A 24,438-nucleotide genomic window follows, 5' to 3' on the forward strand; every position below is an offset into this window, starting at 1 on the left:
GCTCAGTGGGCAACACCATCAAGGCTGGATCTGAAACGGGCATGAGAGTAGCCCACTTAATCTTTCAATGATCACACACCTTGAGCACAGTTGGCGATTAATATTCTTGGGGAGGCCACAACCACATTGTGTTTATATACTCAACTGCAGAGATTCCCATTGTAACCTCGATTTGGCAAGTAGTGTCAATGTGGTTAACTCCCCTTATCAATAATAGCTGCAATGATGTACAAAAAAATGAAATGTTAATTTCTATGGTGCAGCTTCTATGTGAAAGTATTAGAGCAGTATAAATGTAACTGACCAGAATAGTTTTTATTTGGCTTCACACAAACAATAGATTTGTTTTCAAACTGTGATTCTAACTACAATCACTAGTTTACAATTCAGCCAGCATCTCATGCCAAATATTCCCACTCTAAAACCATTAAAATATCAGAAATGAGAATTGGAGCAATGATTTTCAACCACAACAAACATTTAACACTTGGTAAAAGTAATTTAGAATGTGTATTTAAAGAATTGGAGCTGTGGATGGAGCAGCTAAACTCATCATTATTCTGGTTGTAATTTCTGCTCTCCTTTGTATTTGCCCCATCTTTAAACAGATTAACTCTGTCACTGGGTAAAAGGCTTAAAAAGTTTTGTAACTTCTGCAATTATTCTGTTGAAATATTTATTAAATATTCATGTGAAAAAAACCTTTGGTTGCAAGTCTTACAAATTTTAAAGCAGATTAAGTACATGAAATTGTAATAGTGTAGGGAGAAAGGACAGCTAATTTTCTTTTAGACCAATATTGAGATGATAAGTTCTGCTTTATCACTATAAACTTAGGGATATTTTTGCTAATCCAAGAAACTTTACTTATTATATTTACTCTTTATTTCTTTGGCTTGCAATTCTTCAGTAATAGTACCACTCCTTCAACAAATGGTGATTTTCAACATAGTAAAGATCAAATGGGTGCCTTGATTACTGAGACGGAGAACCACAAATCTACAAAAAACTCAATTCATGTTTTTTTTTTAAATACTTTATGTGGTAAAAATACAGCAAAAATAGTTTTTAGGGTTTGTTTGGGGTTTTTTGTCCAAAGAGGAAAAAAATATACTGCTTAATGGACACGGTTCTAGATGTAGACTAAACTCATCTCTGGCTCCTCAACTGTTCACTGTAGTGTAAGATTCCAGCTTGGGCATCTCCTTCCAGATTCAGTCATTTATCAAAGCCAGAATCATACTGTAAAGAAAAGAGATTGTTGTTAACATGTGTTTAAGGAGAACCTACAAGAGTTGTCCAACCACTCTCAATTACACAATGGAATCCCTACTTTGAATCTATAAAGTTCACATAATACTGTTTTGATTAGAAAGATCTGGATCACAAATCAGTGATTACCACCAATATATGTATATACATCTTTAAAAAGAAAAAATCTATTACCCTTGTGACAATTAAAATAAATTCAATAAAAATAAAACTAGGCAACAGCAATACAAAGATTAAAGATAACAAAAATCCCTACCCTCAAGAGATTTACAATCTACAAAGGGACAAAATATATATAAATTAAATGTCAGGTACTTAGAATGTGATCAGGACAAACCAAAATCTGGTTTAGACTATAGGTAAAGTGTTTCAGGAAATAGAAAGCAAAAAAGAGTAGGTTTGAAGATGGTATCTGAGCCAGATTTTCCGATTTAACAAATTTTAACAGATAAAAGGACTGAATTCAGTTTATTTTTAATTCAGACTGAGTCTAAACACATATGCATGTACATTTACATGAATAATGTAACATACATTGAATTGCCTGCTATTTATAATTCAAATGCACTGTGGCAGGAACCCTAGGAGATTGGCAGGAAAAGTACATGTAGCCCAAGATCCAAAAAGTAAACATTTAACAGCGGAAAAACAGGCAGAATTACCAAATTCAAAGGGAACATAAAATAAAATGAATGAAGCAGGTATTCAATAAAAAATTTACTTAAACTTCAGTTTTCATTTTTGGTACTTGATAGGTGTGTGTGTGTGTGTGTGTGTGTGTGTGTGTGTGTGTGTGTGTGTGTATGTAAAAAGAAGGGGCAGCTAGTTGATGTAATAGAGCACCAGCCCTGAAGTCAGAAGGACTTAAGTTCAAATCTTCCTAGCTGTGTGATCCTTGGCAAGTCACTTAACCCCAACTGCCCCAGCAAAAATAAAGAAATAAAGGAGTTTATCCAAACACACTTGTAAGATTTTAGATTCTTTCATTCCCTTGTCCTGGAGGATGAAGGTGAAAGCATATGAAGACAAGACAGGAGAAAGGATTTCATGTTTGAAATTTGGAGAAAAAAATGTGTAGGGTTTCTGTAGCAGTTTCTGGTGACTTCCTCCAGCCTTCATCTCTCCCAATTGCTCTCAATCTGGATTTAACATAATGAGGATCATTTGGAAGCTGGGTGAGAAGGGATCCTCTTGGAGATACCAAACTGCTGCCTTGGGGTCAATGGCATTAGGAATTTTGCACAGGATATAATTCAGTGAGTTTGTCATGAAGTGAAAACTCACAGATACAGCAACATGAGAAAATGAGCTCAATTCTTAGCTATAAGCAGAATTTTTAACATGTTGACAATTCATTGGCTCCAAGATGCTAAGTAAAAAGTGACATAGAAACAATGACAATGATAAATCTGTACAACTAAAAGAAATAGAAATAATCTCTGCTTTCATATCAATGCAAAAATTATCTATGCTTTAATATATTAAACATTAAAGAAATAAAATTTCCTTGCACACAGTAAAGCCCCAGTGTTATTAGACTTACCTATAAAGGTACATGAAGAAACAAAGCAAATGAAAACCAAGCTTGATCATGGCTTCCTTCATGTGTGACTTCAACTGTCCTCGGTTATGTATCTCTGTAGGATCAAAAACTCCCATGTTCCCACTTGGCACCATAATGAACCTGGAAGGTAAAAGAATAAAGACTTAATAAATTACTGAGGGTATGAATCTTTCACCATAATAGAACTTAATAAACTACTGGGTTGAATTGAGGATTTTACAAAAGGCGGCAATACAACAAAAGTGAAGAATGATGTGCAGAATGAGCTAGAAAAAAAATACAAAGACAAAACAAAATTGTGCCTGCCTTCAAAGAGCTTACACTACTCTATTAGAAGAAAAGACCTCTATCCAGAAAATTAATACAAATTATATGGGGGGAAGGAGGAGGTGGAGCCAAGATGGCAGAGTACATAGGACTTTGCCCGAGTTCTTCCTGGCTTCCCTCAGAATCAACACCAGATCAAGCTCTGAAAGGATTTTGGAATGACAGAATCCACAAACATTAGGAGTGTAACAAATTTCCAACAGAAGATATCTAGAAAGGACTTCAGGAAAGGTCTGTCTCAATTGAGTGGGGGTATATGGCCCAGCACAGGCAGGCCCAGGATAGAGAGGCCCGTCCCAGAATAGAATGGGAGGCTCTTAGCCAAAATACGGCAGTGCTGACTACTCTGTCCAAGTTCACGAAGCCAGTGGATCAGCAGACTAACTGTGAGACTCCTATACAACTATAGAAGGCAAATAGTGAGTCCCTGAATCCCTGCATAACAGGTGGGACTCGGCCAAACCTACCCAGCACAATGGGAAAGCCCACAGCATTACCAGCCCCAGTGCAGTGAGAAGTCCCTGTCGCCCTGTAGAGGAAGCCTAGGACAATCTGCCCTAGGAGCAGACCTCAACCTTTAAATATGAGTAAAAAAAGCAAGAGTTCTGACCATAGATAGCTATTATGGAGACAGGGAAGAACAGAACTTTCAAATCCTGGGGATACTAAAGGCAAAACGCCTTAAGATGAAGTTTTAAAGGGGGATATGAACTGATCTCCAACTCAAAGTTTCTCCTGGAAGAATTCAAAAAGGATCTTAAAAGAGAGAAGAAAAATGGAAAAAGAAAATGAGAACTTTGCGAGCAAGTTTAGAAAAGGAAACAAATTAATTGAAGAAAATAATCCCTTAAAAACTACATTGGGTGGGTAGCTAGGTAGTGCAGTGGACAGAGCACCAGCCCTGAAGTCAGGAGGACCCGAGTTCAAATGTGACCTCAGACACTTAAAACATTTCCTAGCTGTGTGACTCTGGGCAAGTCACCTAACCCCAACTGCCTCAGCCAAGAAAAAAAAAAAAAATTGAAATGGATGAATAAAAGTGAATGACTCAATGAGACATCAAGAATTAGTCAAACAACACCAAAAAAAAAAAAAAAAAAAAAAAAAAAAACCAGAAGAAAATATAAAATACTCTACTGCAAAAACAACTGACAAATGAAAATAGATCCAGGAGAGACAATCTAAGAATTATTGGACTACAGGACTACCTGAAAACCAAATGACAAAAAAAAAAGAGCATAGACATCCTTCAAAAAAATCATCAAGGAAAACTCCCCTAATACCTAGAACTGGAGGATAAAATAGCCATTGAAAGAATCCACTGATAATCCTCTGAAAGAGACCCCAAAATGAAAACTCCAAGAAATATTGTAGCTAAATTCCAGAGATATTTAGTTTGATATAGAAATTTGTTTCACCCTATAGGGAAGGAGGAGGAGGAAAGAGGAAAGGAAAGGGGGAGGTTGGCTAATAGAAGGGAGAACAGAAGTAGAAAGAGAAAGGGATAAAGAAAGGGAGGAGGGGCTGAAAAATGGGGAGGGCTCTTTGAGGAAAGTGATGGTTAGAAGCAAAATACTGCTGAAAAAGGAAAGGGGGAAAAGAAAGAAAAAAGTATAATGGGAAAAAATAGGATGGCAGGAAAACACAGTAATTTTAACTGTGAATGTGAATGGGATGAATCCTCCCAAAAACCGAATGTGGATAGCAAATTAGATTAAAAGCCAGAATCCTATAACATATTATTTACAAGAAACATATCTGAAGCAGAGAGATACACAAAGAGTAAAGGTAAAAGGCTGGAGCAGAATTGTTTCAGCTGACATTAAAAAAAAATAGGATTGGCAATCCTAATTTCATATCAAACAAAAGCAAAAATAGATCTAATTAAAAGAAAGGAAACTACATCTTAGTAAAGGGTACCATAGATAATGAAATATCAATACTAAATAAATATGCACCAAGGGGTATAGCATCCAAATTCCTGGGGAAGTTAAGAGAATTGCAAGAGTAAACTATATTCAAAGGAATTTCTGAGGCAAGGACCTTAACAATTGGAGATATTAGAATAAGCTTTCCACAGGATGAGGCACTTGAGCTAAATTTTGAAAAGAGCAAGGGATGCTCAGAAGCAGAAGAGGGAGAATACTTCAGACATGAGGGACAGCCCATGCAAAGGGATGTTGACACATACATATGGGATAATCTGGCTGGTACATAGACTAATGAAGGAGACTAATATGTGATAAACTTTGAAAGACAAACCAGAGCTGGACTGTGACAGGAAGCCTGGAAAGGTCAGCTCAAGCCACAATGAAAAGGCAATCAAAAGAGTCTGTATTTTGTTCTATACAAAAGAAAGCACATCTCCAGCATCTTTATAATAATAGGCCTAAGGTGTAGGTATATCGTGGTAGTCAAGTGGAGGATGAAACAGAAACAGGAGGGGCTGGAAGCAAGCAGACCAATTAGGAGGTTACTGTAATACTCCAGGCAAGAGGTGATGAGGGCCTAAATTAATGTAATTGGGGCAAAGGTATCCCAAGACAAAGGTAAATTATTTTATTAAAACTTTTGGGAAGCAATGTATAAGGCTTCTACAGAAACGTATAGTAAATTCCTAGTCATAACCAATGTGTAATAGTAGCTAGTAAAACGGCATGAAAGAAAACAAACTGTCAGCCAGGAGAGTCCATCATTCTCAATTGTGCTTTGGTACAAAAACCTGTGCCAATGGATATAGGGTATAAATGAGGAAAGATGACTCCTATTATATCATTTGGAAGCCAGATGGGCAGGAGTAATCTTTGGAGATACATTATGGAGGTAATATCAATAAGACCTGGCAAATGATTGGATATAAATAGTGAATAATCTGTCAGTCTACTAGCACTTATGAAGCACTTATTATGTATCAGGCACTGTCATAGGGATATAAAGAATAGCCAAAACCCCCAAAATATGGAAATAAAAACAAACAGTCCACCAAGATGACAATAAAGGCAGGAACTTGTCTACCCCTCCCCCAAACTGCTCCAAATTCCTTTAAATAAAGACTCTAAACAAATCACAGAGCATTAGAACACACACCAAGACCGAGTACATTTTCTAGCTGAAGCCAACCTAGGTCAGCAGGAAAGGCCTGGAGCACATGAAATAGATCCCAAAAAGAAAATTCCCAGAAATATTATATCCAAACTCCAGAACTCCTAGGTCAAGGAGAAAATATTGCAAGCATCCAGAAAGAAACAATTCAAGTACAGCGGAGCCACAGTCAGTTTAATACAAGATTTAGCAGGTCCTCCATTAAAGTGGGACCAGAGGGTTTGGAATATGATATTCCAGCAAGCAATGGAGCTGAAATCACAACCAAGAATCACCTACCCAGCCAAACTAAGTATGATCCTTCAGGGGAAAAGGTAAAAATTCAATAAAATAGAAGATTTTCAAGCATTCATGATGAAAGGACCAAATCTGAATAGAAAATTTGAATTTCAAACACAGGATTCCAGAGAAGCATAAGGAAGTAATCAGGAAAGTGATATTACAAGAGACTCAATAATAAGATTTATATGGGAACATGACACTTGTAACTCATTAGAACTTTCTCATTATTATGGCAGTTATGAGTTTTTATAGACAGAGGGCAGAGATGTGAGTTGAATATGAAAGAATACTATCTAAAAAAATGAAATTAAGAGGTGAAAGAAATGTGCTGGGAGAAAGGGAAAGGGAGAAGCACCATATGATACTGATAATCTGCCATAAAAAGAAGCTTAAAAAAAAAAAAAAAAGAAAGAAAGAAAAGGTTTTATAATGGAGAGGAAGGAGGAGAGAAGAGGTTAGTGAATGAACCTTACTCTCATCAGAATTGGCTTAAAAAACATAGATTCTCAATATGGGTATAGAAATCTATCTTACCCTGAAGGAAAGTAGAAGGGGACAGGGTCACGGGAAGGGGGGAGAAAGATAGAAGAAAAGCAATATTGGGGGGAGGGAGTGCTCAATAGCAAAACACTTTTCAGGAGAAACAGGGTGAAAAGAGAAAGCAGAGTAAATGGGGGAAATGCAGTTGAAATGCAGTTAACAATAGTAACTGTAAAAAGAATTTTGAAAAAAGTTTCTCTTGATAAGGCCTCATTTCTCAAACATACAAGGAACTGAGTCAAATTTATAAAAATTAAGAGCCACATCCCAAATGATAAATGATCAAAAGATATGAACTATGGCCAAAAGGTGATAAAATTATACATATCCTATGACCTATGAATAGTACTACTGGGCATAAATCCCAAAAGAGATTTTTAAAAAGGAAAAAAAAAAGGACCTATATGTACAAAAATATTTATAGCAGCAATCTTCTCAAGGCAAAAATTTGAAAACTGAGGGCATGGCCATCAATTGGGGAATGGTTCAATAAATTGTGGTATGTGATTGTAATGGAATATTATTGTTCTATGAGGAAATGATGAGCAGGATGCTCTAAGAAAAACCTGGAAAGTCCTCCATGAATTCAAGCAAAGTGAAATGTACTATGTACAAATTAATAGAAATGTTCTGGGATGATAAGCTGTGAATGACTTTTCTATTTTCAGCAATACAATGATCCACAACAATTCTAAAGGACTTATGATAAAAAATCTTATGTACACCTAGAGAAAGATCTATATCTGTGTCTGCATATAAACACAATTTCAATATCTCTTTGTCTCTTCCTGCCTTTCTTTCTCCTTTTCTCCTTCTTTCTTACTTTATTTTTCTTGAGGGGTTTTTCTGGTTTATTTTTTAGGGGGGAAGACCTATATTTTCTTTCATAACATGATTTCTATGATGTTTTATATAACTTCACATGGGCTTCCTTAATGGGGACTGGGGATGGAGACAAGGGAGAGAATCTAGAACTCAAAGTTTTAAAAACAAATATAAAAAATTGTTTTAAATGTAACTGTGAAAAAATAAAAAAGTTAAATAAAAGTAAAATTAACTTAAAACAAATAAGCAAACAAACCCCAGCACAGATCACAACCTAAAGAAGTAACCCTGACTTTGCTATTGGGGGAAAAAAAAGTCTAATTAAGAGGAGATAAGCATGCCAACAACCATCAACAAACAAACTATAGCCAGGATAAACTGGGGACAGTCTCAGAGGTAAGAAACTATAAGGAAGGAAACCAAGGTTAGACATGGGTTTGAATCTTGCTACTGAAGAACACTGCCTCCGTGTGTGTGGGTCAGTCAAATGACTAACTTCCTTGGATGGTTTCCCCATCAGTAAAATAAAGGGATTCAACTGCACAGCCTTTGAGGCCCCTTCCAGCTGCAGCTCTATGATGCTCTCACTATCCATCCCTCCACCCAAATAAGTCAACTTCTGGTCTGAAGTTCATGGTGGGTGTTCCTTTAGTCCTCAGAGGAACTCTCTCTACCCACTGCCTAAACCAGAAATTTCAAGTATGCAGCCCAGGACACTCCCAAGTATAGCCCAAATCAGATTAAAATGTAACTGGAAAACATTTGATGAAATAAATAAAAATACGATAAAACAGTATTAGTATGAGGTTTCTCAGTTAATGTGTGGCCTTCAGGGATTCATAGGTATGGTTTCATGACTCCTTTGAGTCAGATTCCACCAGCCTAAGTAAGGGATTAAGGTCCAAGGAATCTGAAACCCTACCAAGGGCAGTCAGGAAGAGCTCAGACAACTATTAGGTAAGACATGGTAGGAAATTCACTTAAATAATAATGGCACCAACTTCCCAGGATTGTGAGGATAAAATGAGGTATCTGTAAACTGCTCTGGAAATCTTAAAGTGTTATATAAATAATACTTACTGCCTTATTCTAGCCTCCTCTTCCATTATTCGTCTATTAAAAAATATGATCTAGGCAAATTTCCTGCCTGTGTGCTTTGCTTGTGACATGCCTAAATCTTATTTATGCTTCAACGCCCTGCTCAGGTGACATGGTGATCTCATCCTCCTCTTTCATTTCATTTACTGAAAATACCACTTATTTGGCAATGAGCTGTGTATTCTCTTTAGAATACCTATTTCATGTTTATATTTTTATTTAATTTTCCACATATTTACATCCCGTTTCCAGAAATGAATTCCTTGTGACCAGGGACTATATTTTGTCATTTTTCATGTCTCCCCGACAGTGTCTGGCATAAAGTTTTGTCCATGCAAGATATTTAATACATAGTTGAATGACAAACTGAGGAAGAAATTATTTTTGAATGTCTAACGAACTTTGTGATCCCCTTGTGTAATGATCTTGTGATGGTTCTTTTTCTGAAGTGTCAAATACACATATATGTTTTCTGTCCTCATGTAATTAATTATAAGTAAGGAAGATCTTTGGACTTGACAGCCAAAAGCAACCAAGGGGAGTGGCTTCCTCTGTTGTAATTTAACAGTAAGTACAATGGTAGCTACTTCAGACCTCTTAATTTCTTCAGGATATATTTCAGTTTCTTAGTTAATAATACACCCAAGTCCCAGAGACTAAAGATTTCAATACTTACTGTAGCTCTTATATAGTATGTTTTGGTCAGAATGAGACCAGAATATGAGGCATTAATGTATTGATTCCACTCAATTGTATCTGCCTTCTTTGTAAAAAAGACTAACAAAAACAAAAAGTAATTTCCTGATTTATTTAGTATTATGCCAATAAACTATCATGAAAATATTTTATAGAATTAAACAAAATAACAAAATTCATATGCAAGAACAAAAGGTCTAAAATCTCCAAGAAATAATAACAAAAAATAGAATTAAAAGAGCAGATCTTAAATATATATTTAAGCAGTAACCATCAAAACAATTTGCTACTAGTTTAAAAAAATATAAAAGAAGATTAGTGGAATAAATTATTAGGTAGGAATCAGAAATAACTAAATTCAATTACCCAGTGTTGAATAAACCAAGAACATAGATTATCTAGAGATCAATTCCCTATTTGGCCACAAGTGGAGAAACCACTTGGCAAAAACAAACAAAAAAAATTCAAAAAATATAGCCCATCTCCATTTGATAAATGATCAAAGGATATGAACAGACAATTTTCAGATGAAGAAATGTTACCTATAATCATATAAAAAAAATACTCCATTATTGATTAGAAAAATGCAAATTAAAACATCTCTTAAGTACTATCTCACACCTATCAGATTGGCTAATATAACACAAAAGGAAAATGATAAATAGTAGGAATATGGGAAAAGTGGAATGGAATGAATACTGACGCATATTTGGGTGAGTTGTGAACTGATCCAACCATTCTGCACAGCAATTTGGAATTACGTATGCCCAAAGGACAATAAACTCTGCATACCCTACCACATCTATATCCCAAAGAAATCATAAAAAGGGGAAAAGACTCACATCTACAAAATTATTTATAGCTCTTTCTGTGGTAGCAAAGAACTAGAAATTGAGGAATGATCAACACCTGGGGAATAGCTGAACATATATGAATGCAATGGAATACTATTGTGCTGTAATAAATGATGAGTAGATGGATTTTTAAAAAAAAAAAACTTAAAAAGACTTACAAAAACTGATGCTGAGTGAAGTTAGCAGAACCAGGATCATACTGTACATGGTAACAGCAACACTGAGTGATGATCAATTCTGAAAGACTTAGTTCTTCTTATAAAAGCAGTGATCCAAAACAATTCTAGGGACCCCTTGTAGAAAAATGCTAACCACATCCAGAATAAGAACTCTAGAGTCTAAATGCTGATGAAGTATACTATTTTCACTTTCTTTTTTTTTTTTTTTGGCTGTTTTTTCCTTTAGTAATGAGTATCACAAGAGTAATATGGAAATATATTTAACATGATTGTATTTGTATAACCTATAATCACACTGCTTGCTGCTTGGGAAGGGTAAAGGGAAGGGAATGAGGAAGAAAAATTTGGTGCTCAAATCTTACAAAGATGAATACTGAAAACTATCTTTACATGTAATTGAGAAAAAATAAAATATTATTAAATTTTAAAGTAAATAGACCAGCATTTATACCATATGCCATAATAAATCCCAAATGGAGACCTTAAAAAAAAATCTAAAAGATCACATCACATATCCAAAAAAAAAAAAAAAAAGAAAGAAAGAAAGAAAAGAAAAACAGGTGGCATTAATTATCATTAACTATGGGTAGCAGGAGAAATTTTAACCAGACAAGAGATAAAGGCAATTAAAATAAATTAGGTTATTTGATATCAGAAAGAATAAGAAGGAAAACTACTGAATGAGAAAGTCTTTATAAAAAAAACCATTCTCAATCTGTAAAGGGCAGGAACTTTGGAGAAATATACTTAAGGCTCAGTATGATTGATTTAATCCTACAAGGTGTTAACTCAGTGGAATTGATAAAACAATGGTTATCTAGTTTAGCATGTGAGTTCTCTAGTTCAGTATGATTAATTTAATCTTACAACAAATAATGGTTCCCTAGTGATATAATGATTGGTTTATATTCAGTATATTGTAATGATGTAATTGCAATAGAGTATATGCAAACTGGGGACAAACTCAGCCAGAGACAGACTTCAAGATAGAGACCCATCCTGATGACTCTCCTGCCTCCTGCACTGAAACCAAGACCCTTCTAGAGGGCCTCCAGAAAGTTATCTTGGCGAAGGAGACAAACTGTGAAGGAAATAATAAAGACTTTGGACTTTATCTTGGTGACTGCTCTGCTAAAATGAAGGCTGGTCCCAAGACCTCCAGAAAACTAACCAGAATATTGCATTAATCAATCTGATAATCCAAGATGTAAATCCAATTAGCATGAAAACACATGCACACATACACACATACACACCCATAATTCAAGAACTAATTTCCAATGGATTAGAAATCAAAAGTTTTGAATTCTCAAAATAAGAATTACAAACTATTAATAATCATGAACCAGCTCTAAGTCACTAATTTTAAAAAGGAAAATCAAAATATTGCTTGAGATTTTATCTCACCAGCAATATAATGTGGGAAGGACTGGGAAGACAAGTATAATACTGGTGGAGCTGTGTATTAATCCAATAATTTGGGAAAGCAAATTGGAATTATGCTGAAAAAGTGATTGAAACGTAGATCCATATCCCATGGAATACAAAAATAAAATGAAAAAGTCTCATTCACACCAAAATATTCACTCCATCCCTTTTTGTGATAGCAAAGAATCAGAAAGAAAGTAGGTGTCCACTGAATGGGAAAAAGCTAACAAACTGATGGCAAAAATATAGTGAAATGTTACTGTTCTATAATAAAGGACTTAGGATATACAAGAAGAATACAAAGAAACATGAAAGCATATGAACTAATGCAAAATGAAGCAGTATAAAAAAAAAACCCAATAACTACAACAATACAAATGAAGAAAAAAAATAAATCAAACTGATTACTCTCTATTAGATATATAACAGCTATGCTTGGTCCCAAAAACAAGATGACAAAATGTACCATCCTTGACCAGAGAAGAGAGTTACCTCAAGGGAATAAATATTATAAAAATCTTCAAATTCCAGTGATATGATAGCTAGTTTTACAGAAACATTTTTTTCCCTTTTTTTCTTCTTTCTTTCAAAGGATGGCTGTCTGATTGAAAGGAAAAGAGATCTGAAGATGATGTCAAAACAAAAGATGCTAATTTTTGAGTTAAGAGAGTCTAAACTAAAGGAGAAACAATGTGAAATTTCCAGTAGAAAAAGAAAATCTCTTAAAAGAAGGAAAACAACACTCGACAGTCAATTGATCACGCTAAGAAAATTTTTGTTTTACTCAAACAAAATAGAAATAAATACAAAAGAAAAAAGCTAAAAGTTTTCAAAAGCACTAACTACCATAACAAAAGTGGTTTTAAGTACTATTATTTGAATTCTTTTCAAGTTAGAAAATATACTGAATACTAGCATGATATTTCCAATCTACTATATTGTAGAAGTAAACAGTATCAAAAAAAAAAAAAAAAAAAGACTTTATGTTTTAGTAATTGTTAGTTATCTAATTTGTATGTTCTAATATATAAAATGAATGACCTGTGGATCACCTGTAGTTTGGAATAATCCATGCCTATAGACATGAAATGTAATAAAAATCCTAACACATTCACTCTTTTGAATTAAGTACTGAAAGAAAGAATATATTTCAAGTTTATAAAAGCTAAATATTACAGACTCTAAAAAATTTATGATACAAATTTATGCTTTTTCACCAGAATAGTCATCTTAAAAGCAGCTATTTTCCCACTCCAAAGTGAACAATGTATGCATATTACACAAATAATAAGGAGCATTCTTTCATTTACTCTATTATCCAACAAGTCCTTATTAAGAGCAGGCCATTAAAAAAAAAAACACAATAAATGTTTTGGCTTACTTTCAAATGTGGCTTACGATACCCTCATTTTTACTACTCTAGACCAAAAAATTTGGCTTAATGAAATAACTAAATATGCTGTACTCACCGATATATATTCCAGGTAGCAACAGGCAAGTTGAGAAGAAAGATGAACCAGTGCAACGAAATAAGCATTAATACTGTAACAATAGTGTGGCCAATCAATTCTGGGACCACCCACTGAAAAGAAAGTAAGGAAGCACATATTATTTTTGTTCATATTGCTTGCAGCTAGATCTATGAGTATAAAGAACCTCCATACTGGGATCTTGGGACTTTACAACTTCACTTGCCTATGAAATCAATTTATTGTCTATATGACCAATTCAAGGTTGTTTTAAATAACGTACTTAAACTTCATGTTTGCTTTTATCACAGATTGAAAGGTTGGGGGGGAATCTGGTTTATCTTCCATTTCAGTCTCTGTGCTTTAAAAAAAAAAAAAAAAAAAAAGTCAATAGGAACACAAATTAAGGCACTGGAGAGGGACGGGACTAAACCTGGAATCTGAGTGGCATAGGGAGCTCCTGGTAAGGGGCTTCTACCAAAACAGGAGTTGCCCAGAGAAGTGATATCAAACTCAAATGGAATCAAGGGCCACTAATCCACACACAAGAATCTCTGTAGCTGCAAAGTGACTTAGTTTTAAAATGTGACATTAACTATGTTTAACTGTACTTATATTTATTTTGTCTCAATTACATAGTAATCTGGTTCTAGCCATTCTCTGGTCCCACAGTTGTTACCTCTGGCCTACAGCACTGAAAAATAACTTGTCCAAGTTCACACAGTGTAGACATGTCAGAGGTGAAACTTGAACACAGGCAGTTCTGGTTCCAAGGTCAGCTCTCTACCTGCTATGCCACTTGTGATAGATATCTATAAAAGACCTTTCAACCAGGAAGTCTCAATATACTTTATGAACACATTTTCACAGAGACCATCCTTCAATTCAAGGAAGAATATAAACCTAATCACTGAATAAAGCTTAAAGGAAAAACTTGGAAGAGCAGACAAATAGTGGCAGAAACAGAACTTAAAGATTACATTATTACATTAACACTTATAACTCTTATTTTTCATGAACTGACAACAGTTAGACTTTCAATGGGGAAAAGGTAAAGTAGAAAATATGGAAACATAACAATCTAATAAAATGTTTTGTCTTAACTTGTTTTATTGCTTTTAATAATGTATTTTTAAACGCTAAACAAAAGGGAATATTAAAATAATTCCCAACCAGTCAGATCCTCCCAATGGGTAATTTACTCTCCAGGGACAAACTGTAAGATATTTGTTTCTTTCACATTTTCTGAAACTAGTCAAATTTTCAAACTAACAAATGCATAATTTTAGTTTAGTAGTCAGCAACATTTATATTTTAATATCTGAAATTTTATTATATTCCCTTTTCTTTAAATAGTATCACTAAACTGAGAGATTAGGAGAAAGCTGTTTACCAAGTCTTTAGCAAAGTATTTGAATACAGATTTCATGCTACTCTGAGGAAAATATGGAAATGTGAATTATATACAAAGTTATATGAATTCTGAACTGGCTTAAAGGCTAGACTGAAAGGACAGTCACTAATTGTTTGACATCAACTTGAAAGGAGCTCTCCATTGAAGTTTTTCAGGAATGTTTGCATGGCTGTATGCTGCTTAGCATTCTTATCAATGGAAGGTATAGATGGCATTCTTATCAAATTTGCAGATAATACAAAGTTAAAAAAGAATTAACTATTCTAGATGACAGAGTCAGGATCAAAAAAGGATCTTATTTGTCTGAATCTAATTAAATATAATAAGGATAAATATAAACTTAGATATTTGGGTACAAAAAATTAACTTCAAAAATACAAGACAACAGAGCTTATCTGGAGGGGAACAGGGGAAGCCAGGAGTTTGAGTGGATTGGAAATAAAATGAGGCAAAAATATGCTATTTCTATTAAAAAAATAATAATAACATGACGTTAAGCTGAATAAAGAGGAGCACAGCTTCCAGAACAAGGAGGTGATATACCATATTTACTCTATCCTGGTCAGGCATCTGGAAGGCTACAAGTTTCTATGTACCAAAATTTAGGAAGGACATTGAGCATCAAGGAAGGCAACCAGGAGAGTGAAGGGCCTAAGGACCACATAATATTAACAGTGGCTGAAGTAAACAGGGGAAAATTAGCTAGAACAGGAAATTCAGAGGTAAGGGAAAAGCAATGCCTCTCTCTTCATGTATTTCAAGATTTGTCATGAAGAAGGATTGGTCTTATTTATTACTCACTTCAGTGAGTAAAAGTAGGAAGAATTAAGTAGAAGTTGCAAAAAGGCAAAAACCTTAGGTTTGACAGTAAGAACTTCCTAATAATTAAGAACTGTACAAAAGCAGAATGGACACTCAGTACGTTATGGGCTCCCCCTTGCCCAGTGTGCTATGGCAGAATTGTCTGTTTTTTCCAACAATGAATTGGAATAAATGGCTTCTGAAGTCTCTTCTAATTCTAAAGTTCTCTTGTGATGTTTTGACAAAATGCCAAAGGAACAGAATCCAATCCTTAAGTTGACAGTGTGAAAACAAGGTGAATTAAGGTAAAGAAGCAGGCAGGAAAGAGCACATAGAAGTACCACTGCTCTAAATGGCATCCCAGCACAAGGTGGTGGCTTAGCCCCAAAGTCGTTATCACTCTCAGCCTTAACCCCAGGAAGTGAGTGACATCATCAGTCACAAAAGAACTGTGGACTTATGAAGTAAGATAGTCAAGACGCTGGAGCTGTCTTTGATAGAGGGCAATTTCATAAAATTCTCATCAAAGTCCCAAGGACTATCAAATCCTAACTAGTTATATCCATGCTATAATTAGCTAACACTACCCTAGAGATCTGCCAGTGTTGGGTTTCTAAAATGACACACATCAGGGGTTCTTAACCGTTTTTGTGTCACAGTCAATCTGGTGAAGCCTTTGGATCCTTTTTTTAAAGTAATGTTTTTAACTGTATAGAATCACTAAGGAAACCAATTTTATTAAAATACAGTTATCAAACAGATTCACAGACCTTTGACTTAAGCGGATGGCAAGAAATAACCCTGGATAAAAAAAAAATTTTGTGTGCATGGCAATTTTTTTTTTTTGCTTTCAAAAGAAATCCCAGAAAACATCCTACATTACACTACACAAAAATAATGTGCCACTCAATTAGTCAAGAAATGATTTATTTCAACGTTAACAATTCCATAACAATATTACTAAGGTAATTAAGATATGATATGTATAATAAAGTCAACTTTAAAAGTTTCATTTTATTTCTATCATAGGCCAGAGAAATCTCAGTAGGAAAAAAAGTGAAAAGACACCTGAAAATGATTTTTAAAGTCAAGTATGTATTTAAAACTTTTTATGTACAAAGTGCACCTTTCCCATAGGATGAACCAATACTAATTGTTTCACTTACCTATATTCTATTTCTGCAATTCAAATATTTTTAACAAAATAAAATTCTGGCTAAATTAAGTGATACTGTCTCAGTTTCCTGAAGAGAATCTTTTAAACAAAAATTTCTACTATTGTGGTCTGATTGTAAACTGAATTTTTTTTTCTCCCAAATCTGAATTAAACTCAGAGTAGTGAAGTACATCTAACATTATTTATAAACTTAAATGTGCATTGTTAATATTTTTTCCTCTCGCCTCACCTTAAGTCTAAACAGTCAATGAAACAATAAATCGAGTCGATCTGTATTATTTGCAAATTTCTAAGGTATAAAAACTCAGGGTAAACAATTTTGAAATGGCTCCTGCTGTTCAGGGTATCTCCCACCATCTCTACTCATAAGTATATTTTCAGTGAGTGTATGTGTGTGTGTGTGTGTGTGTGCGCACACACATATGTACATACATACATATACATGTGTGTATGTGTATATTTCATTTCACAATAGTAATATGACTAAGAGAATGATTACCCTTCCAATTATTATCCTCACCCAGGGAAGATGTGAGGCTCTAAGATGAAAGAAACACATCCTGGAGAAAGAGCAGTTTTCCTCAGGGAGGTACTTTGCCTTAGCTGCAACAGTGAGGGGAAATGAAAGAGGGAAAAAGGAGGAGCTGAGGAGACAGATTTTTTTCAGATCAAACATTCCTCATGGCATTTCATTATATCAAGTACTGTGAGATATCAAAATTAATCAAAGGTCTGAGATGGAAAGAAACTCGAAGTTATCTTGTACCCCCCCCTCTGATCTCTTACCTCAAACAGCAATACACCTGACAAACAGGGCTCCTGCTTCTCCTTCAATCTCCCAGGGATTGGCCCTGGCTTTGGAGTCAAAGGCCAGGTCTAATGCTGGCTCTGCTTCTCATTCTGAGTGGGATCCTGAGCAGGTCACTTAACTACTCTATGCCTCAGGCTCCTCCTCTGACCTAAATGACCTGGCCTGTGTGACTCCTCCAAGGGCCTCCTAAGTCGGGTCATTCCAGTGGGGACAGTTTCAAATGTCATTAAGTTATTCTTTACAGAAATGCACCTTCTTGTAACTACTCCCCATTTAGCTCTGCCCTCTGGGGCCACACAGAGTAAGCTCCCCCTTCCCACTTCCCATTCCACATGACAACTCTTCATATTTGAAGACAGGAATACAATTTGTCCCTGAATCTGCTCTTCTCCAGGCTAAACAACTCCAGTTTCTTCAACCAACCCTTCCCTGACATAGTTCCAAGTTCTTTCATCATCAAGATAATTTCCATCTTGTCCAAAATGTCTCTTAAAATGTCTTGTCAAGAAACAAATAAAATATATACTAAATATGATCTGACCACCGGAAAGAACAGTTATACAAGCACCTTCCTTGTTCTGGAAAATAAGCTCCTAATCATAGAATCTAGTCATATTAAGAGTTTTTTAGCAGATAAATCATAATCTTGACTAAGTTTACAGTCAACTAAAACCCATAAATCTTTTTATATGAACTGCTGTTATGCCCACATCTTTTTTCACCATATAGTTATGAAGTTAACTTTCTCATTTTGAGAACTTTGAATCTTAAAAAGACAACCTGGTGTAGTGGACTAGGAGTTAAAGAGTCTGGACCCTACCACTTACTTATGTGTGTGACAGAGAAAGTAAGAACCTCTCTGAACTTTAATTACCTCACCTATAAAATAGAAATTTTATTATCTGTCTTACAGGATTGTTCTGAAGAAAGTATCTTTATAACTATAAAGTTCCATATAAACGTAAGCTATTATCAACACCCTAATTCCAATTCATGGGTCAGAAGAACAAATGGTCTCCAACATACTGGCTGGACCCTATAGCAAACTTCTAGGGCATGACTAGAGTAATGGGCAGGATGGGCAGGCATAGGTAAGATTGCAACCTGCTATCACTGGGGGGAACTCCAGAATCAATGAACTCGATATCTATTTGAATATCTGAGAATAATACCAATTAAATTCCATCTTATTAAATTTGGATACTTTGATTCAATCATTCAGTGTATTTTAGCTAATCTTTCCAGTTCTCTATCACTGCAAATTTGAAATATGTACCATTGATGTCCTCATCCAAATCACTGATAAAAATGTTGAAAAAGTCAGGATTTAAAACATATTTATACACACCAGGAGAAAGACAACCCCCCCCTCCATGAGTTTAACATCTAACCACTAATATTCTTTAGGTACAGACTTAACCACTATGTTAATCCACTTAACTACATTGTTGGCTAAGGTAGCAAAGGCAGTATCAAAACTCCCATTATATCTGGGTTCTCCTGATTGTGAGCATAGCGCTCTCCACTCTTCTATGTATCTGACTTTCTAAGTTCTCACAAACATTATATTTTGTCAGGGATTAACATCAAATTCATCTGTCTAGTTTCTAGAGAATCCAATTTTTATCTTTCCTTATCCCCCACAAATCAGTATTTTTCTGTTTTCAATCTTTTAACATCCCTCATGATTCTGAGCAATTCTACAATTTCATTTAGAAGTTCTTTATCAATACTGATTATCTAAGAGATATTTCAATGAAGAAGAAATTATACTTGACCTCAGAGAACTGAACCTGGATTAGGAAATGACATATCTTGGTAGTAAGAAACAAGCTCTTTACAATTAAGAGCTGCACCAAAATGAGATGGGGATGAATTTTGAGGGGGTGAGAGAATAGCATGTTTCAGACATGTCCAAGTAGAGGCTACATGTCAAGGACAACTGTAGATTCAGGCTTTATACACAGTCTGGACTAGAGGATTTCTAAGACTCCTTTAAACTTGCACGATTCTTTAAAGTCATTTAAAGAAGCCCAGAGCACATTCTTACTACAAAGTTGCTTGTCTTAAACTTTGACTTCCTTTTCAGCAAGTTTGTCCTACCATTATCAGTTTGAGGATCCTTTTTGTAAACTGAGAAGGCGGAAGCAAAGTAGCTGGGTATTTACTTTCTCTTCTCTTTCTTATTTGGTAGCATTATAATTATACTATCTGTCCCAAGGAGTAAACTTAGCCTTTCCCTTTGTATCTTTAGATTAAATAGACTTTCAAAAGTTCTTTACTGTCCTTGCAATATTTTCTTCTGAAAGCTTCAGTTCTGGCCTACTGCCTTTCTTCTATCATTTTTAACATATCATATCCATAATTCAAACTTAAAGAACAACATGTATTCTAAAGTCAATTTCCCCTTCATTGGTACAAGGCAGTGAGAGCTGACTAGATTCCTATTGATTAGGACTTTAGAAGATAAGTTTTAAAAAGTCTTACCTTGTTTAATTTTGAGCAACAAGATCTAGCATTGATGTAGTCACATTCTAAATCAGATAATGTGATTATCTGAAGATCAAGATAAGGATCCATTCAATTTGTTTTCTAATAACCCAACATTAATTTCACTTAGAAAAAGTATACAAGCCACATTGTTCAAAGGCAGAATGAGGTTTGACTTGCTAAAACTCTTGCTATTTCTTTACCAAAGAACATTAAAATCAGATTATTAAAATAACTTTAATTTCTAATTTGTTTTACTCCATTCCCTTTTCAATTAATGATTTTCATGGACAGTCATACCAGTACTTATTATCTCTACATCTGAACTTCCCAAATGTAGCACAATGTGGAAAATAGGTAAATTAAAAAGATCCAAAATGACATTATAAAAGTAGTAAAGAAACACATTTTTGAAACTAAAAAAGAATGGAATTATTCAACATATATCCTTTGCCTCCATTTCTTTAGTTCTATCTTCTTAACCAATATGCTCACTATTCTTTAGAAAAGTGCTCCGTACTCTCAGTTACACACACACACTATTAGGTGGTATTGCTTAACTACACTGGGGAAAGGATTTGTTTTGTGTATTGCTGGAATCCTGTGGTTGTCTTATTATTGTCAAAACAAAAGTTAACAATGTTAAAAGAATTTAAAAATTGCTCTTGTAGGATAACCAAAAAGCAGCGTGCCCTAATAAACAAGGTTTAATTCTCTCTAAACAACAGGGATTCCTAATCTGGAGTTCATAGAGTTTTAAAATATATATTTTGCTAACTATATTTCAAAAGAAATGATTCCCTTTGTGATCCCTATGCATTTAAAAACACTGTTCTACGAAAAGGTCCACATTTTTCAACAGACTATCAGAAGGGTTCATGACAGAAAAATGATTAATAATTCATGACAGAAAAATGATTAATAATTCATGACCTAAAATCTCACCAGAAAAGGAGAAAAAGCATTAATTTCTGAACCGTTCATTCATTTATTCAACAATTAACGCGTACGTAACCTATAATGTTCAAGGCACTAAATGCTATAAAATAGGAGGCAAACTCTAGTTCAATTTTAATCACAATGTGATGTAACATAATTATGCAATACTGTTAATAAGACTGGTATTCCGGGGTTGAGATATCGAGTCGGGTTTCACCCGACTTTTTAATCTTCTTTGATAAAGAAATAGCAAGAGTTTTAGCAAGTCGGGTTCCTTCTCTATTTTCGGTCCAAAGCTTTAATAATTCCTCTCTGCCTCGTACTAACACTATACATGGTAACACGAAAGAATAAACATAAAATCTCCTCGGGGCTTTCAGCCAGCTTCAATGGGCCTGCTTTGTAAGACACTTCTGGCACACTGAAGACTTCAGTACTACAAAAACTGGTTGCAAAAACGATGGAGGTAGCTAACGAGGAGTATATTTATGGTTATGCAATTTCTTAAAAACCGGGTTTTCCGCCCCCCCCCCCCCCAAGAAGTTTTATCACAAACCACTCAGAAAAGGACGTTATTCCGTCCCCAGAAAACGAGCCCAGGCTTGCTTGGGCCACTGTGAAATGCCGGGGCTGAAATACTCGGGAGAACAAAGGAGGGGGACGTGGAAGGGGACGACAAGAGGGCTCGCTCCGAGCACCGGGACGGCGGCGGGGAAGGGAAACGGGGGTCCCAGGCGGGCTCAGACAGAGGAGAGGATCCCGCGCCAGTGCTGCCAATCTCAGCGCCGCCGGATTAGCCTTGCGCGCAAAAAGGCTCCGGGGGAAACCCAACCTTTCTCGGCCACGGGACAGAGCGCGGCAAAGAACCACTCCCGGAGGGGCCCAACCAGGCAGTTGGTTCCGCGGACGGCACCCCCGAAAAAAAAAAAAAAAAAGCCGGGGCACAAGAAACCACGGGAGTCGGGCCGGCCCGACACACCCACCCTCGCGCCCGGCAGCTCGCCCCGCCCTGACCGAGCCCCGGGCGGGCCCCCGCCATCCCTGGTCCGCACCCGCTCAGCCCCGAGGCTAGCGCCCCCCGACCCAGGCCCAGGCCCGCCCGCTACGGCCCGGCGGGCCAAGTCCCAGCCAGAACAGCAGAGGAGAGACAAGGATACGAAATAGACGGAAAGGAAGATGAGAGCGCAACAATCGATGAGCGAGAAGACGAAAACCACCGCCTCCATCCTTGGGCGCCTTCGTCGCCGCCAATTCCGCCAAACCAGCTACCATCCGCGGAACCAATTGCCTCCCCCGCGCCGCTGCATGACGGGAGTCGTAGTCCGCTAGCTGTCAGCCCCAGCCGCTCCGTCTCCGCAGCGGCGTCTGCTGCATGCTGGGAAGCGCCGGCGGCTGCGCGCTGGCCCGGCCCCGCCCCCATGGGAGTCCGCAACTTTTCTTCGGCGTGTTGGAGCTTCCCCTCCCCCCTTGGGCTGTCTACTTATACCCAGAGGGAAGGCCGTGTGGTCTTTGCCCCCAGAGGTGCCGGGCGCCTCGCGGTTCCAGCCGCGCCCCGTTCCTTACATAGACGCCTCCTCCCTGCTGTGGAGTAACGTCCCTTTCGGGATACCTTACGTTAAAACCAATTGAAAAGTCAGAGGAAGCAAGAGGGGCGAGGAAACCCGTAGAGACTTGGTTCAGTGACATCTGGGGCGAGTCCCCGGGTTTGACTCCTGAATGATTCTTGCGAGTTTTGTGACCTTGCTCAAATTGCTTCCGGCCTCCGGGTCTCAGTTTCCCCTTCTGTACAATGAAGGGAGACAGGCCAAGTGGCCCTTAAAGTCAGATCCAAGCTCTAAACCTGCGATCCTGTTACTTTTAAAAAAAAAAAAGCCTCCTGACCTAAATATAAAATCTCCAGCTGCTGATTGCCACATCTGTATCTTGTTAGTGACAAGTATAACTACTGAATATTCACAGCCTAGTGGAGGCACGCAATCCTATTCGCTTCACCTTTGTTTTTAATTTTTTTATTATTTTAACCCAACAAACACGAACAGTAAAATATACGAAGAATAGGAAAATAGATTTGGAACCATCGGTCTATAATCTTAAATCTGTTATCGATAGATGTTAGTTTGGGAGATTTTTTTGTTTCATAGGTGACCTTGTATTGAGACTTTGTATGTGCAAAAGCCTTTACCCATATTCGAATATTTTTTGCTTTTGCCTTCTGTCTTAAACTCTCCTGGTCAGAGCAATACAGGAACCTTGTCTTTCTGTTCTTAAGAAACTTCATTTTCTTTTCTTTTGTGTTTTTAATGTTTCACCACCACCACCACCCCCCCCCCCCCTTTTTTTTTTTTTTGCATCACCATCACTATCCATTGACTCCTACTTTTCTCACGAAAAAAAAAACAAAACAAAACAAAAAAAAAAAACTAAACCCTTTCCTTGTAAAAAAAAAATAAGAACAGTCAAGTAAAACAAGTTTTTCTGTGCCGCTATAATGCCAGAGAAACTGAGACAAGATAGAGATTAGAGAGTGTTTAATATTTTATTTGAAACAAGGGAAAAATTTACTGGGACCAAATGGATCCATGGTTTGGTCCCAGGGCTGAATGAGACTATTGTCTCCAAGAATCCAACAAAGAATGTGAGTTCTCAATGATATATATACACGTGGCTCAGACACAGGGAGTAGACAGAGGCAGGGATGGATTCAGAATGCTGAGAGCTCCTCCGAGTGGGACAGGGTGGGGTGAGCTGAAGATGATATAATGGGATAAGAATCTTGATAAGATGGTATCTGATACTGATAGATTGGGATGGGGAGAAGCATTCCAATATTCTAAAATATAAGATATTTTATCCTTATAAAATATTTTGATTAAGAGGGAGGGGTGGTTTTGCAAGGAATGAGCAGAACAATTATAAACTGAGACAGAACAATTAGGGAAACTGAGGCAGGATAATAAAAGAACTATGGCACAACACCACCCTAGTCCACTTCCTCTCTGCCAAGAAATGGAAGTTATCTTCTGGAATAGAGATTGATCCTTGATCCACATTACTAAGTTCACTTCCTCTCTGCCAAGAAATGGAAAGTATCTTCTGGAATAGTGATTGATCCTTGATCCACATTACTAAGTTTTTCAAAGAGCTCTTCCTTTAAGTTATTACGTGGGATA

General features: G+C 36.4%; 1 protein-coding gene across 2 annotated transcripts; it reads right to left on the bottom strand.

The window, feature by feature from the left end:
• Window positions 1-1,027: 1,027 nt before the first annotated feature.
• Window positions 1,028-22,635, bottom strand: CNIH4 (cornichon family AMPA receptor auxiliary protein 4). Of its 2 annotated transcripts, none has more exons than XM_003767740.4 (5): window positions 22,426-22,635; window positions 20,327-20,395; window positions 13,637-13,749; window positions 2,816-2,956; window positions 1,028-1,242 (listed from the first exon to the last, which is right to left on the bottom strand). In XM_003767740.4, the coding sequence occupies exons 1-5, from the start codon at window positions 22,492-22,494 to the stop codon at window positions 1,215-1,217; spliced, it is 420 nt and encodes a 139-aa protein (XP_003767788.1). In that variant the 5' UTR covers window positions 22,495-22,635; the 3' UTR covers window positions 1,028-1,214. The 2 variants fall into 2 exon arrangements, with proteins under 2 accessions (XP_003767788.1, XP_031822914.1); XM_031967054.1 differs by lacking the exon at window positions 22,426-22,635 and adding an exon at window positions 17,549-17,631.
• Window positions 22,636-24,438: the final 1,803 nt, after the last annotated feature.

This window comes from Sarcophilus harrisii, chromosome 4 (genome assembly GCF_902635505.1).
Source record: "Sarcophilus harrisii chromosome 4, mSarHar1.11, whole genome shotgun sequence".
Taxonomy (NCBI): domain Eukaryota; kingdom Metazoa; phylum Chordata; class Mammalia; order Dasyuromorphia; family Dasyuridae; genus Sarcophilus; species Sarcophilus harrisii.